The sequence below is a fragment of the Mesoplodon bidens genome, assembly GCF_964165515.1.
Source record: "Mesoplodon bidens genome assembly, chromosome: 2".
Taxonomy (NCBI): domain Eukaryota; kingdom Metazoa; phylum Chordata; class Mammalia; order Artiodactyla; family Ziphiidae; genus Mesoplodon; species Mesoplodon bidens.
In genome coordinates, this window is record NC_138177.1 from 61630585 (window position 1) to 61649855 (window position 19271).

Sequence of the window (19271 nt, forward strand, 5' to 3'; positions counted from 1 at the left end):
TATATTGATATGGAAGTTCTCTCCTATGATCCATGATACAAACGTGATGGAAACACACTGCTAGGAATGTTCTTGGACGCTTAGAGAAAGTGATGAACCATACTAAGTCAGAACTGTTTGTGATAGATGATAGAAGAAGGAATCAGAAGACTCAGTGGGGCTTCTCCTTCCAGCCATAATGGAGTACATGGTTCTAGACGAACTTTTCCAGCATAAATAACTGTAAAACTGGACAAAATATATGACAACTCTTTCCAGGCAGTGGTCAATAAGCAGCACAAACTGTGGTTTCTGAGAGAAAGAAAACTCGTAAGCAATTCCCGAAACTACTCAACTCTCTGCCTAGGGACAATTTCCTGATCAATGAAAGTCAGGACCCTGGAGTCAGTAGAGAATGGTGGTCCCACTGACGTGAGAAGGAAGATATCCGATTTCAGGGAAGCTGAAGTAGCTAGAATCATCAAGGTTAAGTGTCAGACAGGAGGGAGCTATACAGACAGAGAGGGTACCTCCCCCAGAAGTCTGTGTGAAAGTCCTGTGGCTAAAGTTCAACCATACATGCAAAGAATGGGACCGTGGGAGGCTTACCAGATAGCAGTTGTCACATAGTTGAGTGGGACAAAGATTCTAGAGGTCAAGCAGTACTGGTAAAAGGGAAGGAACAGGGTACACTGGAGCTCCAGCACTGCCAGATTGGAGAGATCTCTTTATACCTTGTTAACTCTCCTGGCATCCAGCTGAGACAACCGAAAGGCTGTTCATTAAAAGTAAAAACCATACTTTAGATTGAAATCTACTACAGACTCCCGCCTCAACACCCCAACAAAGCCTAAAACCAAGCTCTGCCAAGATCCACAGAGGAGACAATTTGGAGACTGTATCACATTAGGTTAGAGAGATCTGGGAAACACCTTGGGCTCTCCACATAACTATACTAACAAAGCATAAAACCAAGCTATACAAGGTTCACGATGATCAGCCAGTAATTCAGCTGTCCCCTAAAAAAAGAACCAATACTCTTCAGAGTAAGACAACAGAATCCAACTCTCTACAACATATTATCCACAATGTCCAATATTCAACCAAAAGTCATTAGACACAGAAACAGTGATCCACAATCAAGGAAAAGAATAGTCAAGAGAAACCAAACTGGAGATGGTCCAGATGTTAGCTAAAAAATAATGACTTTAAACATGTTTCTAAGAACTTGCAGCTCTCCTCAATTCCCAAGGACTGGTCACAAAACCTACCAGCTTACCAAGTTCCATTAAGCTAGTCAATATTCCTTCATTTGACATATTTCTAGTCTTACAGGATGACTAAACAATTTAACAGTTTCTATTTCTGGAAGCTGGAAACATTTTTGCAACTTCCTGAGTAACTGAAGAAATCATACAACTAAAGATACACCTGAAAAAACACATCGCCTCAAGTAGGTAATCTCCCTACATCCATCCACTTTAGACACAGAATAGAAGTTAGAAAAAAATCATTCCTGTGGCTTGAAGGACATAGTGGGTTAATGTATTAAGAGCCTACTTACCCTGACAAGCAGGGCTCTTTTCTCCTGTCTCACATTTCTCAAGGAAGGGAGGAATGCCTACAGAGAGGTTACTTTCAAAATAGGGACGATAAGATTCCGGAGCAGCATAACTGGGCTCAGTGGTACCATGTTTCTTCTTTCCTATTTTAAGTTTGAGCACATGCTTGCTGCGACCCAGCACCCAAATGCATAGCAGCTATGAAACAAATGCTAGTAAGTGAATGTACTTGCACTATTCACAAAGGGCATATCAAGTCTGTGGCTATATATCATAAATTATACAGAAGAGCTTTATGAATTGCTCTAATACATACACCAAATAATACTCCTTATACACAGCCTAAAAAAAAAGAGTACCTGGGAAATGAGGTATAATTTCACCATCTAACTTGTATGCAACTCCAACTTTGATTTCCGTAAACATGTCCAAAATATCCAATTTGGTAAGTGCCAACCTAATTTTGGAAGAAAAGGTGACATTAAAATAGCAAATTCTTAAAGGCCCTAACAACTAACTTGATAAGGGAGTAAAGGAAAATTCATACAAAGCTAACAGTTCCAAAGCAATTCTGAAAACTGGTTAGGATTATATTTTAAAGCATGCCACACATAAAACACTACAGGGCAATATACTGATGTAATTTTTCCTCATAATAAAAACAATGACTTAACTGATCTACTAGCGGGTTACTTTTCTAATAATTATAGTAGATTTTCACTCTTTGATAGATCCACATCCTCTTGCTTAGTTTCTCAGGATCAACCAACACATATCCATAGAGGGCTGCCTGGAGTAAAGGATGCATCTTATGGCTGTGGGACACAGCAAAACTGACTATTCCACATGGATGACAAGATACATGTACATTTACACATATGCTATCAATCCTCATTTCTTCACTCTCCTTACCATCAATTCCACCCTTCTGGTCAGAAATTGTCAAAGGAGAGTGAGGAAACCACATCAAGGACCTCTTCATGATACATCAAAATCTCCCAATAAACTGACTGAAAAACAGAGTTTTACAGGAAAATCTATAGAAATTAGATAAAATACTAGGTTTGAGATTCTTGCCCACAGATTACTTTTTTATCCTTTATTCTGTTATTTGCTAGAAATTAAGCGTAATTAATACAAACATGAATACATTTTTACATTTACTTATGTGTATGTGTTAATAACAACTTTTACAGAGCATTTTTAGTGTGCCATGCAGCATGCTACATGCTCTCATCTAGTTTTCAAAATACCCTTTTGAAGTAGATAGTATTATTATCTAGATTTTAAAGATGATGAAAAAGGCACAGAAAGATCAACTTGCCCAAAGTCACACAGCATAATGCATGGATCTGAGATTTGAATCCAGAAGTCAGACGTCTCTCAAGCTCATCCACTAAACCACTGTTATACTGCCTCCCCTCTGTATATATACTCTGTTACTCCATCTATCTATCTACCTACCTTTCTACCTGCCTGTCTTACTTCCCTCTATACTTATATGCATGTAAGAGTATCACGATTCTTTTCTCCCAACCTTGGATGTCTAGGAAAAAAACCTGGGGTCCCTCTCCTTATGTACCCTTCCCCTATATCCTGGTCCACTTCTACCCTGAACTGCAATTTCATTTGGGGTCTAAAGAGTGAAATTTTTCTATTAGTGCACTACCTCTAGTGTGCACTCCACAAAATTTAACCTGTGGTCATGAATTGTCATTTATGAAATAAATGTTTCTAAGAATACTCACGCAGTAAACCCATTAATCATGTGAGCATATTTGAGCAAAACAAGGTCCAACCAGCCACACCGTCTTTTCCTTCCAGTAGTTACACCAAACTCTCTACCCCTTGTTTGTAATAATTCTCCAATTTCCTAAGAAACAGAAAATAAAACCTTAGGACGAGAATACCAATGCTCTAAATCTAGTAGAAGTATACTTAAGATCATATAACAAGTCAAAGTTTCTTAGAGATAAACATCTTTCAGAAAATAAGTTGAAGATAGAATTCCACAGAGATGATAGATTTTATGTGAGGGAGGCATTATTTGAGATAGATCCACTTTTGGCTTCCCTTTTTACCACTATTTTAAAACCAAGAACATTTTTTATGTTATGTTACATTAAATGCTGCATATTAAAAACTAAGTTGTTAGTTAAGTATTTATTAAAATAGATAAGTTAGGTCAATTTGTTCTAAGAACTTTAGTTTGATGATTTTCCTGAAAACCACAAGGCAAACTCTCATCTAGTGGTTGCTATCACAATGTCCTTTTGAAGAGAACTGAGGTTGAAAACAATGCTCAAAGTTCTAAGCTACAGCCACTCCCTACAACCTAATTTTCCCATCTATGATCTATCTGTTCCTTAATTTACACCTTTCTGATTAAAGCCATCATTTCATTACCTCACGTATTCTGACATAATTATAATTAATATGTTGCTCTGTCAGGTTTGAATTCCAGCCTTGTCTATTTGTGTGGCCTTGGGCAAGTTACTTCAGCTCTCCATGCCTCAGTTTCCCCATGTGTAGAATGGGGACGGTAATAGGACCCAGCTCCCAGAGTTGTTGTGAGGATCCAAAGAGCTTCTAAGTTTACAGCAATTAAACAGTGCCTGGCCCGAAGTCACCACCAAGTAAGTGTCGGCTATGATTAGACAATGTCTGGAGATCATTTTCCTCAATCTTGACTCCTAATAAGCTCTTGGTGAAAGACAGTTGTTATTTTTAGCGTCTGTCTCCTCTACCATCTTAATCCCCTTCATAAACCCACCTGTCACTTAGCCTTGCAATTACAATTACCTTTAAGCACCCACTAATCCCTCCTCTTTTGTTGTCAATCTGCTGCCACTAACAATAAAGGTGTATATAATTTTCTTTAATGTTGCTCTGATTACTCTTGCAAATTAAGTGAAATGCACAGAAGACAATAATTCATTAAGGGAAAAAAAAGCATGATTTTTTATTTTAAAACTTCTAACTTAGATTTACTGAGAAATAGGCTCACATTGTCTTGCTCTGTAGGAAAGGCACCAATACCAACTCTAGTTGTATAAGCTTTCACAACTCCATACACTTCTCCAACATTTTGAGGGGGCATACCCAAGCCAGTACAAACACCTCCAACTGTACAGTTCGAAGAGGTTACAAAAGGGTAAGTTCCTAAAAATAGAAACAAATAGTAAAATCTACATAAATGATAGACATTATTTTAAAAATTCTGCATTTGAGTATATTCTAGGTATTTGAGAATATAACTGTAATCGCCCTTTCACAGCCTCAATGTTTTATTCCTGATTCCTTTTGTCTGTAGAGAGAGAAAAACATAGGTGGTTAAGCTACAGCTGTAGTGCTTATACTAGAGAGGCTCCTTGAGTACATGCAATTACTCCGCTCTGTCTGGTAGGCACTCACCTAATAGACTGCTAAATAATTTAATGCCAAAACTCTGGTGTTATTCTACTATGCAGACTTATATATATTTTAACACTCTCCTGTTAGTTTAAAGCAAATTTATTTTACTCCCCTGATACAAGTATTTAAGGTGCACCAGCAACCTGGAGTGACAACAGTACACTAAGAATTTTGTGGTATTCAGCATTTTCTGACCTTTTTATCTGTCTTCAGGGAATAATCCCAGAAACGACAAGAGTAAGCAAAGAGTGGTGTACTTCCCCCCCTCCCCAAACTCTGGCCCCAAGATCCTCTTCATACTTAAACTATTCACTATGCTAATTAGACACTGCTTTCTTTCCAGATTGGATAGGCATATTATGGTTTCAAAAATACATATCTACTATACAGAAATACACTTTAATTGGCTTACTTGGAGTCAAAAGCCAATGAAATGTCAGTAAGAGCTGAGAATAATCAGATTTATCCTGAAAGATCATGTTTAGATGAAAAGGCCAACAAATTAGGCCAAGAAAGGCAGCAGTTTGAAGACGATAGCATTAACTTCTTGAAGATGGAGGAAATGCTCTAAATCCACTCAGAATCTCACGTCCAGGGAGTTAATTAAACAGACTTCCATAGATCTTAGAATGTGCATGTTTAATAACAATGTATATTCGCTTCTGATTTTTTTAAAAAGGCTGAATTAAAGGTCCTTTCAAAGGATTCATCTAATCATCTTACAGTTCCAAGGAAATGAGGTCTGGAATTGAACCATAAACCAAACAACAACAACAAAAAATCACAGTTTATAAAAACCCAAACCCACTGACCCAAATAGTGATTTCATTTTTCTAGTGAACTGCAGAACTTAACACAAAATATTCCTCTTTTAAAAAAAGGGTTAGTATAAGATGACAAATTTTCATCATTCCTGAATATACAAGCGAAAAGCCTTATTTTAAAATCCTTTAATGCTAACGTTAATTATTTATATCTTAAGCAATTTAGGACTCCGTTAAGCTCCCCATAAATCATATCTCACTTACCAAAATCAATATCTAGTAGTGCTGCATTCGCACCTTCTACCAAGATTTTCTTTGGTGGTCCATGTAGAGCCTCATATAGGAAATAAACTCCATCTCTCACCATTGGTTTAATCCTTTCCATATAACTCTATGTACAAAGACAAAAACTAAGTTCAACATATACTAATAAATTTACAATGAAACCAATACGAGTAAAAATTACCTGACTTTGACAGTGAAAACTGACAAATGCAAAGTAGAAAGGGATTGGTGACAGTGCTCACCCTACTGCAACATTTGGATTGGCTTTGGTCTCTCATGCTGATTCTCCAGAACCAGAAAAGAGATACTATTTCAAGAAAAGCAGAGATACAATGAAATTCAAAGGTTCTCTCTCTCTCTCTCCCTCTCTCCCTCTCCCTCTCTCCCTCTCCCTCTCCCTCTCCCTCTCTCTCTCTCTATATATATATATTTTTGTGTGTGTGTGTGTGGTACACAGTCCTCTCACTGTTGTGGCCTCTTCCATTGCAGAGCACAGGCTCCGGATGCACAGGCCCAGCGGCCATGGCTCACAGGCCCAGCCGCTCCGCGGCATGTGGGATCTTCCTGGACCGGGGCACGAACCTGTGTCCCCTGCATCGGCAGGCAGACTCTCAACCACTGCACCACCAGGTAAGCCCCAAAAGTTCTATTTTAACCTCGCTGCAAATAATGATGACAATCTTCCGAATAGCCAAGTACTCATACTTCATAAACCAGCTTTCAGGAAAATAAACAAGAACTGAATATATTACATTATGCTTTTATATTTTGTAGGTATTAGAAAAGCAGAATTTATAGCCCATATAACCATAAGCTGCATCAAGGTTCTTCTCAAAATGTGAAGGCCACAAGTGACACTGCCAAGCATGCAAGTATCAGTAATTGACTACTAATATTCTTTTATTCTTTTCCCATTGTATTCCATTACAGTAAAATACCTTAGCAGTATTACTAGTAGATAATATCAAATACTAACATACACACAAACATGATAAAACTTTCTCAAAACACGTTTAAAGTATTAATAATACTGCTTAATTTTAGGAATTCAATTAAAAATATAATATAAACAAGGGTTTCCCCAAGGCTTATAGTAAAACTACAATAAAATCTAGTTTCAACCATGTTTAAATATTTAGCCAGACTAGTATGGAAATTCCAAGATCCACTCATGAACTCACCTGAGTATGTTATACCTATTGATGAAAATATAATTCCCCCCTTGGCTCTAGTCCCCAATCTCATGCTTCTTCCTGTTTTAGTCCTTTTTTTTAAATGCCTGAAATGACCATACCATTCATCACAACCCTTGTTCCTTAAAGTCTTGGCTCAACATATAGTAGTCCCCCCCTTATCCTAGGGGGATATGTTCCAAGACCCCCAGGGGATGCCTGAAACCACAGAGAGTACCAAACTGTATACATACTGTGTTTTTTCCTATACATACATACCTATGATAATGTTTAATTTATAAATTCAGCACAGTAAGAGATTAACAACAATAACCAATAATAAAATATAACAATTATGACAATATACTGTAATAAAAGTTACATAAATATGGCCTCTCTCTCCCTCAAAATATCTTACTGTACAGATTTAATGTCTTTTTCATCCTAAGCACTTATGCACTGTTATACTTTTGCAGTTTGAGGTTCAACAGCAAAACTAGCACAAAGTTCTTCTTCGTTCTTCACAATTTCATGGATAGAAGAAGATTCATTCTTACTGTAGGCCTTACCAACTCAGCATATGATTTTTTCTCTTTCCTGATTAAGTTGAGAACGTTCACCTTTTCACTTAAAGGAAGCACTGTACGGCTTCTCTTTGGTGTATCCAAATTGCCAGCATCACAGCTCTTGTGCTTTGGGACCGTTAGTAAGTAAAATAAGGGTCACTTGAATATAAGCACTGTGATACTATGACAGTCAATCTGATAAGTGAAATGGCTGCTAAGTGACTAATGGGTGGGATGCATTGGACAAAGGGATGACTGACATCTTGGGCAGGATGGAGCAGAACAGCAAGAGATTTCATCACACTACTCAGAAAGTCTCAAACTTAAAACTTATGAGTTGTTTTGCAGTTGACCATGGAAAACTGAAACCATGAAAAGTGAAACCAAGGATAAGGGGGGAATATTGTTTATCACCTATTAAGAATCTTCTTACCTAATTCTGGTCATTATTATTCACCTACTTTACTTTCATTCGGAACATGTATAAAATAGAATTGAAAAGATAGACCCGTACTTTAGCACGTAAATATTTCCAAGTTGCTAGTAATAAATTTAAAATATTTGTTGCATGACAGAATGAAAACAAAATGGCAGTCTATTCCAAGCAACAATCCATACACTGAAATCCAAATACCTAACATTTATAATGTTCCTTGGAGGTCATTTTTTTTTAAGAAATTCAGTGAGTGGCTAGGCCTAAGGCCTGCAACAATTCTAAAAAGACATATCAGGTATGTAAATTCCTATTCAGTTCTGGAATTGATGTCATACTTATTTAAGAGTGACAATCAGACACACGAGAAGCAGCTTCAAACTCACCAAAGATTTTGGAAATGGAAGGGTGGAGAGGATAGGCAACTTGACTACTGACTAACTCAGGCACCAGCTGTAGGCCTAATCTTTGGCCAATTACCTTACTTGTCTCTTAAGAGTACAGTGCTAAAGAAATTGACCCTATGGGGTACCAGTCCTAAATGCGCTGGTTAGTTTTATAAGTTATCATCTCTTACTTGTCCCTTTGTTGATCTATCCCCCAAATTCCTATGAGTGACTTTTATATAACACAAAGCTAGTCTTTTTTTCTGCTCAAAAATTATTCAATAGCTAAACTCCCTATCACTGCATATAAGACCAGCATAAGACCTATGATTTGCTCCCTACTTGTCTAACTTTATTTTCAGGTACTTTATTCTTGCTCCCTGCTCCCCACTCAATATTTTGTTTAAGCTACATCATGTAAAGTTACTCAAACATGCCACATCCTTTTAGGCTATATGCTTTTAGACTTAAAATTACAAATTCACTTCACCATTTCTTACCTATAATACTTTATACATATCTGTGTGGCACTTATTAACCACATGTTCTTCAACCTTATATTTTCAGTTCCTAATACAAAGACTGAATGAATGAAAGATCTAGATGCCAATTTGGCAAACGAGTTTTAAAAAGGACATTATAAATGTCAGAAAGCATTACCTTGAGTTTTTGTAATTCACCTTCAATGTCTATTTCCAAAGTGGGGTATATAGATTTGTACTGGTTAGCCAAAACTTTGAACCTGAAAAATACAGATAAATCAAGACCTCAGCTCTATTTAAAAATATTCTGAATAATTTCATTTGATTCAAATGGTTTCCAGAGATAAGTGGTCTTAATAACAATCCCCAAACTGAAGTTACACTCTGAGAAATAGAATCTAATAAAGAAGATCAGTCATATGAATAAATGATACACTCAAAATATTTTTTACTGATAGGGATATCAACAATATAATTAAGGTGAGGGGTGGGAGGAGCAGGGAATGACTGAAATCTGTAACCACAAGACTTAAATCGAATTAACTATATTGTACTGCATGAAAGACAAAAGGAGATGGTCTAAAATGACACTTTTAAGAGAGACAGAGGCAGGCGTTAGCAATTTGCCTCCAGTATTCTCAGTGGAGGTGTCCTAACAGTGCAGACAAACTGCTGACTGAAAATGGATACAGCGAGTGATCTTTGATGCCATCTGTTATTAGATGTGACCAACTAACACCTCATCACTGAGTCACCATACAGTTTTCGGATGATTATCAGGTTTCCCATGGAGATTTTTCTACAGAGATTAAGTGTCAATGGGGCATTTCTATTTTTCAAGGTGAGCTTGATACGCAGTAGTTCACCAGTGCCTGAGAGCCTAATTATTTCCAGGTGGGAGGACACAACAGCGTCTTTAGACCTGAAAATCCAAGGACCCTAGGCTGTAGTGACCCCACCACAGCACTGCCACATCCCCCTGGAAGCATCTCTATTTCTCAGTAAAACATTCCAAACTCCAATCCTTAAATATAATTTTGGCTTTGTCTTTCTGAGGTACTGATATGATATCAACATAATGTTGTTTTCGTGAAGTTAATTTCAAATTAAGGACCAATTCAAATGTAATAAAAAATAACTTTAATATTTCAAATGAAACAAAAAAGCCAACTACTACTACTCAACTAGAATACTGATTTTTATCAATCTGCATATTGGGTTTTAAAAATCCTAAAAATCCATTTGCTCTTTCCATTTTGAAATACAAGGTAGTTACCTCTCAGAGAAGCCATCAAAGTCAGAAACAAGATCACACATCCTGAGTCCACTCCGAGCAGCTTTGGAAGAATAAACTGGGCCAATGCCCTTTTTTGTGGTACCCAAACTTAAAAATAAATCAAAACAAGCTCTGAGTTAGAAAAGAAAGATGCAGTTCTTATGGTCAGATCAACACAAAGAATGAAATTTTTATGCTATTTCCTTTAAGTTTATTTTCACAGTCTTATTGATTTTCTCTGAAATCTAAATAGGATATCCTAATAGTTATTTTTCTTAAACTTCTGGCCTAAAATTTAAACAAAAAAGACTAGATATGCTTAAACTGCACATACACACACACACAAAAACCCATACTTTTTTCCTGCTTGTTCTTGTCTCTGTTGTTCCTGGATACCATCAGCCGCTTGATGAAAATCAAATACTGAGGGGGAAAAAACAAAATCAGTTGTTGTTGAGACAAAAGTAATACAGGAAAGCAACATATATTGCATTTTAAATTACTGAAGTTATAAATTCCTTAAGCCTAATTTCTTTATGACAAATTGAATGGATACATTTTAAAAAGCAACAATAATGGTGGGAGTGAAGATTATAATGCTAACTGGTATATTAATATGAAAATATGCCTGATCATTCATTCCTATATATTGCAATCTATTCTATTTTTAAAAATGAGTCCTTAAGAGAGTAATTCTGGAGTACCCTACCCTACAATTCTATAAAGCTCAGTTTACTAAGATATCCTCTTAAAGTTCTGGACTCCAGAAATCTTGGGATTATGTTAATTATCTCCCTTTTCCTCACTGGTCCCAAGCTTCCATCATCTCTCACTAAAGCTGTAGCCTCCTAATGAGTGTACCTATTTCCACTCTTGGACACCTCTAATTCCTACGTTTTAATGCAGCCACAGTCATCTTTCCAAGACACAGATATATCACCACTGTTGTCTTTAAAACTCAGTATCTTTCTAATGCTTAAAAGACAAAACTATTTTACATGGGCTCCTTGTATAGTCTGTGCCCTTTCATCTTACACTGTGCTCTGCCCCCTTTCTGCCCTCCCATACCATCATACAGGCATTCTTTTAAGTCCTTGGCTCCAAGCCATATGCTTTTCCCGTCTGAATAAGACTCTATGCCTTCTCTCTCTTCTCTCTCCCTCTCCTCCTCCCCTTCCCTCTCTGTACTGTTTTCCCCAGATTACATGAGTTTACATTCCCACCAACAGTGCACAAGGGTTTCCTTTTCTCCACATCCTCACCAACACCTGTTATCTCTTGTCTTTTTTTTTTTTTTTTTTGCGGTACACGGGCCTCTCACTGTTGTGGCCTCTCCCGTTGTGGAGCACAGGCTCCGGACGCGCAGGCTCAGCGGCCATGGCTCACGGGCCCAGCTGCTCCGTGGCATGTGGGATCTTCCCGGACCGGGGCACGAACCCGTGTCCCTTGCATCGGCAGGCGGACTCTCAACCACTGCGCCACCAGGGAAGCCCATATCTCTTGTCTTTTTGATGACATTCTGACAAGTGTGATTATCTCATTGTGATTTTGATTTGTACTTTCCTAATGATTAGTGATGTTGAGCACTTCTTCATGTACCTGTTGGTGATCTTTAATGTCTTCTGTGGAAAAATGTATGTTCAGTTCCTCTGTTCCTTTTTTAAATTGTTTTTTTTTCTCTTGTGTTGTATGAGTTCTTTATATATTTTAGATATTAACCCCTTATCAGCTATATGATTTGCAACTACTTCTCCATTCTGTAGCTTGCCTTTTCATATTGTTGATGGTTTCCCTTGCTGTACAAAAGCTTTTTTTAGTTTGATGTAATCCCATTTGATTATTTTTGCTTTTGTTGCCTTTGCTCTCAGTGTTAAAAAAAAAAAAATCATTACAAAGACCAGTGTTATGGAGCTTACCATCTATGTTTTCTTCTATGAGTTTTATGGTTTCAGGTCTTAGGTTCAAGTCTTTAATCTCATTTTGAGTTAGTTTTCGTGTATAGCCTAAGATAGTGGTCCAGTTTCATTCTTTTGCATGTAGCACTCTAATTCTCCCAACACCATTTATTGAAAAGACTGTCCCTTCCCCATTGTATATTCTTGGCTCCTTTGTTGTAAATTAATTGAATTCATATGTGTGGGTTTATTTTGGAGCTCCTTATTCCATTCCATTGATTTGTGTGTCTATTTTTATGCCAAAGCCATACTGTTTTTTAAATTACTATAGCTTTGTAATATAATTTGAAATCAGGGAGCATAATGCCTGCAGCTTTATTCTTTCTCAAGATTGGTTTGGCTATTTTTGGGTCTTTTGTGGTTCCATACAAACTTCACAATTGTTTTTTCTATTTCTGTGGAAAATGCCATTGGAATTGCACTGAATTCCAATGTAACCGAACACACTGAATTCCAAATGCACTGAATCTGTACAGTGCTTTGGGTGGTACAAACATTTTAACAATATTAATTCTTCCAATTCATAACCATGGAATATCTTTCCATTTATTTGTTTCTTCTTCAGTATCTTTCATCACTGTCTTATAGTTTTCAGTGTACAGGTCTTTCACCTCCTTGGTTAACACAGTACCCTTTTCAGGTACTAGAAGGCTCTGTATAATAAGGTACATGCTGATTAAAGGAGTAAAATATGTGTATACCATTTGTGCCACACCTTCTGTATTATGTGGTATGTTAAAATGTTTACTTTTTTCTATGACATGGATTCTAAACCTTGGCCAATAGATTGCTATTATATACTATAACAATTAGTTCATTACGATGTTCCTATTTTGGTGCCCAGCCTAGCCTTTCTCATCTATGTTTGAGAGGCCAGAATAGTTCTTAAGAGCTGTTTCACTAAACTCAGACTTTGCAAATCAGTTAGGACAAGATTGAGACCTTGGAGTACACCACTTCTTTTGAATAAAAAAGCATTTGCATTTCAGCATGTTTTATTTTTTATGTTCAAAGAAGTTACACAGGCAACTGGCAAATCACAAATAGTTGTTAGAAAGCAGGTGAGCCAAGTACCTTGCCATAGAGCTAATGTTTTCTTAGGTTTTTCTAGTTTCCAGGAAGCTATGAGTACAATCAGAATCATCACTTTCATGAAGCTTCATCATGGCATGGAGCCTTAATACCACCACAACTACCGTTTGTAAAAGAACAGTCTTTGTCTAAAGTTGCTCGAATAATCTCTTCCATTCTCTACAGCCTAGATACTGAAAACACAAAATGCCACCTTGGGGATTCAGTCTAATTTTTTAAATTAAAGACAATTGTGTACCTTCAGTAATTAAGTTTTATTAACACCATCTTATTATTTTTTAATTATCAGAGTTAAGTTTTATTAACACTATTTTTATACTGTATTAAAGTGTCCAGTGTGAGCCTCAGGACATGTAATATCCACTTTGCTTGGTTCTCACACCTTCTCAGGTCTTTTTTTTTTTTAAGTTTTTTTTTTTCTTTTAATATGACCACTTTAAGTCACAATACAGTATTGTAATCTACAACTCAAGATTGTACAGCATATCTCTAGACCTTATTCATCCTGCATCTCCTTCAGGTTTTTACTCAAATGTCATCTTCCCAGTGAAACCTCCCTGGACACTTTATCTAAAATTATAGCTCCCCACCCAACTCCTCCAAATGCCTGACACTACCGGTCTCCTTTCTCTGATTTACTTTTTCTCCTTAGAATGTATCACTATATACCATGGTACATTACATACCTGTGTTCCCTACTATAGCTCCATTAAGGGACTTTTATCTTTTCTACTGCTGAATCCTTAGTGCCTAACACCACACCTGACATAGAGTAGGCTTCCGATAGCTGTTGAATCAAAGGACAGACACCCAGCAAACCTTGGATTTCAAATGCTTAAAAAGATTTCAAACTCCCAGTCATTTCTCAGGTCTCTTTTCCTCAATAAACATCTCTTATATTAAAATTTTGTTATGAGATTCAATGGGAAGGGGCACAATTATGATGTAATAGATAGTTCTTTGCATACTTGCTTAAGTATGCTAATGTAAAGAATTTGCCAACAACTTAGTCATTTTTAAATTTCTTTAAAGGAAAATTGATTGTTTAAAGCAAAAATATTAACAATGTATTGTGGAGTTTATAACAGTGTAGACATGAAATGTATGACAATAATAACACAAAGGACTTTACAAGGAAATGCAAGCATTTTGTCCTAAGGACCTTAGGTTAAATGTTACATTATTTTAAGGTAGATAATGAGAAATTTAAAGATGCAGACTATAAACCCTAGAGCAACTTCCAAAATTCATAAAACAAGAGGTATAGCTCATAAGCTAATAGTGGAGATAATATTCAAAATATCAAATCCCAAAGAAATCAGGAAAGAAGAAAAAAAACAAATAGAAAACAATGGGCAGATATAAATTCAACCATACTGCTAATTAACTGTACTAGAAGTAAATGGTCAATACATTCCAATTAAAAGGCACATGGTCACAATGAATAAAAAGTAAGGCCCAAATACATCTTGTCGACAATAAATGAGCCATAAATATAAAATATAAATAGATTAAAGATTATTAGAGGATGGAAAAAGATACACTAATCTTAAGAAAGCTCTAGTGGCTATATTAATATCAAAGTAGACTTCAGAATAAGAAATATCACCATAAATAAAGAGGACATTTCATAATGATGAAAGAGCTAATTCATCAAAACATAATTTTAAGTATACATGCACCTAACAGCTTCAAAGCACACAAAGCAAAAACTTACAGAGTTGAAAAGAAGTTAATAGACAAATCCACAATTATTGTTGGAGGTTTTTAACATGCCTCTCTCTCAGTAGCTGACAGATCAAGTAAATAGAAAATCACTTAGGATACAGAAGATCTGAACAATGCTATCTTCCAATTTGATTTAATTGACATTTAAAGAACACTACTCAACAAGAACAGAGCACATATTCTAAATGCATGTAGAACCAAAACAGGCCACATAATAGGTCATAAAACAAATCTCAACAAATTTTAAAAGGCTAAGATTGTACAGAGTATATTCTGTCTACAACAAAATTAAATTAGAAATAAATAATAGAGAGAAATCAGGAAAATCTTCCAATATTTAGAAACATAAACATCATATTTAACTCATGGATTAAATGGAAATCACAAAAAAATTACAAAGTATTTTCAACTGAATGGAAATAAACATACAAAATGTCAGTGTTTGGAAATGCAATTAAAATAGTGTTAGAGAGACATGTATAACTTTAAATGCTTATATTAAAAAAGTCTAAAATAAATAATCTAGTAAGCTTCTAAAGAAGCTAAAAAAAAAAGAACAAATTAAACCCAAAGAAAGTAGAAAGAATGGACTAATAAAGAGCTGAAACCAATGAAATAGAAAATAAACACAATCAAATGCTTATTCTTTGGGGAAAAAACTCAAAATCAATAAAATGGAGAAAGCTCTAGTTAGACTGATCAAGAGAAAATGAGAGAAGATACAAATTATCAATACCAGGAATAAAAGAAAGGACATCACTGCAAACTCTACAGAAATTAAAAGGATAATATACAAACATTAAAAATCTTATGCCAATAATTTGACAAGTTGGATGAAATGAATACAGTCCTTGAAAAAACATAAATTACCAAAACTGACACAAAAAGAAACAGAAAAACCTGAATCTCTCCATATCTGTTAAAGAAGTGGAATTTATAACTAAAAACATCCCCTCAAAGATTCTAGCCAACATTTAAAAGGAAATAATACCAACCCTACATGTACTCTTGCAGAAAAATGAAGGCACTAAAACTAAAAAACTATAGGACAGTATGCCTTCAGATGAAAAAGTAGTACATCTTGGCCAAGTGGGGTAGGGCACCTAAGTTAGGTGCTGGGCATATTTATGAATAAAACAGCTAAAACTCTTTCCCACATGGGCACAGCCTTGTGTGAGACGTTGTTACCGATGGGGGGGACTAATGCCTGGAAGACAAATAACTTGCCAGAGGACACAAAAACAACATTTGGATCCAGATCCCTAAAATTCTAAACCCTGTAATTCTATTATACTATACTCCATATCACCCATCATACTTTGTGCTGACAATCTCAGGATTTTATGAGAAATTTTTAAAATCCTTGGAAAGAGTCAATATTTTTAAGCATCTATGTACCAGACTAGGTTTTGTGCTTAGTACTGAAATGAGAGTTCTAATGCCATAATTACCATGGCACTTAGAGAACTGTCCTTTCAGTCCTATGGTAAGAGAGTCCCTGAAGCAAAAATGTGAAGTGGTTACATAGCAATGATTCTCAGCAATTTTCTAGTTAGTTTGATTTTTTGATAACGTTATTTACTTCTTTTCACCATTTCAGAATCGACTGTACTAAAAATACATGTTTTTTATAGACATTTTAATAACACATGTTTTAAAGAATACATATATTATTATACATATTACTACTTATATCTAAATTTTAGTCAGAGCTATCCTCTCTGGGCTCAGTTCTCCTCTAACTATTTCTCCTCTAAGAAATACTTTCCTTTAAGAATATAAATTTATGGAAAAGGAAAAACCATTATTAAATAAATATAATAAATTTAAAAATTTTTAAAATTAATTCACATTTGTTATAATTTAAACCACATTACTTTCCTATTACTCTGGTTCTTTGACCCCTTTGTATTAGTATTTTCTTTGGTTTTTGTACTCTAAAGGAATTAAGTAACTTGCTTAACCACTGTGCTACGTTCAAGAATGCAAACTGTCAAGTGACAGACCCAAAGCATTTATAATGAAAAAAGGTGAAGAATCCAAAGAGGAACACAGGTATCTCTCTTAACACCATGTTCTTTTCAACAGATTGATATCACCAGTATATATTTACATAAGCCGAACTACTTACCTGATTATGTGCATTAATGTTATAAGTTACTCAAAGAGTACATACTAGGTATTATCCTATTTTGCAATCCTAAATTGTGGTATTCTGATATTGAATTTCACATAGCAGATGACAGAGGACCATTACAAAGTTCTGAAGATAAGTAGCGGCTTTCATCATTTATTCACAAGACAGAGGCAATGAATACCAAAAGGCTATACATAAAAACTAGAAAGTTAAAGATAACTCATTTTAACAAAATAAAATACATATAAGGTTAATGATTAGTGAGTGTAAGCAGATAAAAAAAATACAAAAGTAATGCACAAAAATATAATTTTCATTATATACCTAAAAGACTGTCAGTAAGAAAAATAATACAATATTGCTTCCTATATTATAGCCCTATAGGGATGATATGTAAAAGTTTAAAAGTACTAAGGTAATAACCAAAAAATATTTTAAACTATATAGGTGACAGGCTGAGTATGATTCTCCTTTTTAATCAGAAGCTTAAAATGGCCAACAAACATGACAGATTTATAACCTCCTTCCTCATAAAAGCAAAATGAAACCTTTTTGTCCTCATCCAAATTACATGTTATTATTTGGGACTGCAAAGCTTTCTACTTTCTTTTCTTGTCTAGTGATGTATCTACGCTATTACTCTGGAAATATAAATTGCAGTTTTGCTAAAAACTAAAAAACTACGAGCTCTTCAAAGAAAAGGTTCAGTTTAAACACAAGTATAATTGATAGTTAATATTTTCATAGTTTAAATAGGTGAAATACAAATGACTCACAGCCTACTTTGTTTTATGGAAAATACAGAAGTATGTATTCTTTACACTTTATCTAGTCACACTAACAACTAGCAAAGTCTTCAGTATGGGAATACCAATCTACTTATGGACAACATATACGATAATATGAACTAATATAAAAGTGTTTTGCAGTGGTAATCACAAATTGTTCTTTTCAGATTTTATAGATTAAGAAGCCTGTGGCAAACTACGAAATGAAAAGGGAGTTTTCACATAAAAGCTGTATGTCAATCCAGTACAGTTTACTTCAAATAAGTTATTTTATTGATTTCCTAAGACTATGCATAGTATTCAAATCTGTGATTGTTATTTGGAGGTACTGTCACTTGGCTGATAAATACTCTAGAAAATTTTGATGGGGTTGCCCCTTAAATGGAGGTCAATGCTAAAACGACAGCAGCTACTGCCTCAGGAGACATACATATTTAAATACAATTTAAGAGTTCTAATCAATCACAGAAGTTCTAACATGGTTTATAGTTCTTTCTCTTTCCTGGCTATTGCCTCTTAATCATGTCACTGGTAATTAAAAATGCTATCACTTCAGAGATAGGATAATAACAGGGAAACAAACTTCAAATATACTGGTGGTGGTTGAAATTAATTTTAGAATCCAGTTTGTTGTAACCAATGGAGGAGAAGGCTAGTCTGAATAAAATCTACATCATTTAAAAAGCAGTATTATTACATTTTAGGTACAATGAATCACTCGAAAGACTTGCCCGATGGGAGACCTACTTTTACATGAGTATTAATATATGCAAGAAAAAGCTCTTTGTATTTTAATGTGGCTTATTTTTTAATAGAAGTAGCGATGTCTCATGAAATACTGCTTAAATTATTCATCTGATTAGCTAATTCTTCAGAAATAGGTAAACTTTAACCTAGCCCTTATTAAAAACAAAAGAAAAAAATGAATAAGATTCCATGTATCTGAACCCAATTATTACAATTCATCCTACTTAGTGTTCAGTAAAATTAAAGACAAATTGGCTACTAAATGCTTTCATGTGATGTTTCTGATAAAAAGATAGTTATAAATAAATGTATTACGTCCCCCTTACCAATATGAGCTCTGTCAGATATGATAAGCCTTTTTTCCCAGCCTTCCAGACCTAGAGGGAAGGGAAAAAAAGATACATTTAATTGAACATTTTGTATAATAATTTTTAAATCTTAATTTCCTTAGAAATACACTGTTTAAAAGTGTTTTTCACCTAAGTAGTCATTTTAGCATCTTTTC

The 19271-nt window shown here is 35.2% G+C and overlaps 1 protein-coding gene across 1 annotated transcript in view; it reads right to left on the reverse strand.

Moving 5' to 3' along the window:
* ADSS2 (adenylosuccinate synthase 2) overlaps nucleotides 1–19271 on the reverse strand; it is a 43782-nt gene that overhangs the window by 4538 nt on the left and 19973 nt on the right. Inside the window, exons 4-11 of the mRNA XM_081225116.1 lie at nucleotides 19093–19143; nucleotides 10676–10742; nucleotides 10320–10427; nucleotides 9222–9303; nucleotides 5984–6110; nucleotides 4549–4703; nucleotides 3290–3414; nucleotides 1901–1998 (exon numbers count right to left, since the gene is read on the reverse strand). Coding sequence (XP_081081242.1) covers nucleotides 1901–1998; nucleotides 3290–3414; nucleotides 4549–4703; nucleotides 5984–6110; nucleotides 9222–9303; nucleotides 10320–10427; nucleotides 10676–10742; nucleotides 19093–19143 — 813 coding nt within the window. The remainder of the gene's footprint in view (nucleotides 1–1900; nucleotides 1999–3289; nucleotides 3415–4548; nucleotides 4704–5983; nucleotides 6111–9221; nucleotides 9304–10319; nucleotides 10428–10675; nucleotides 10743–19092; nucleotides 19144–19271) is intronic.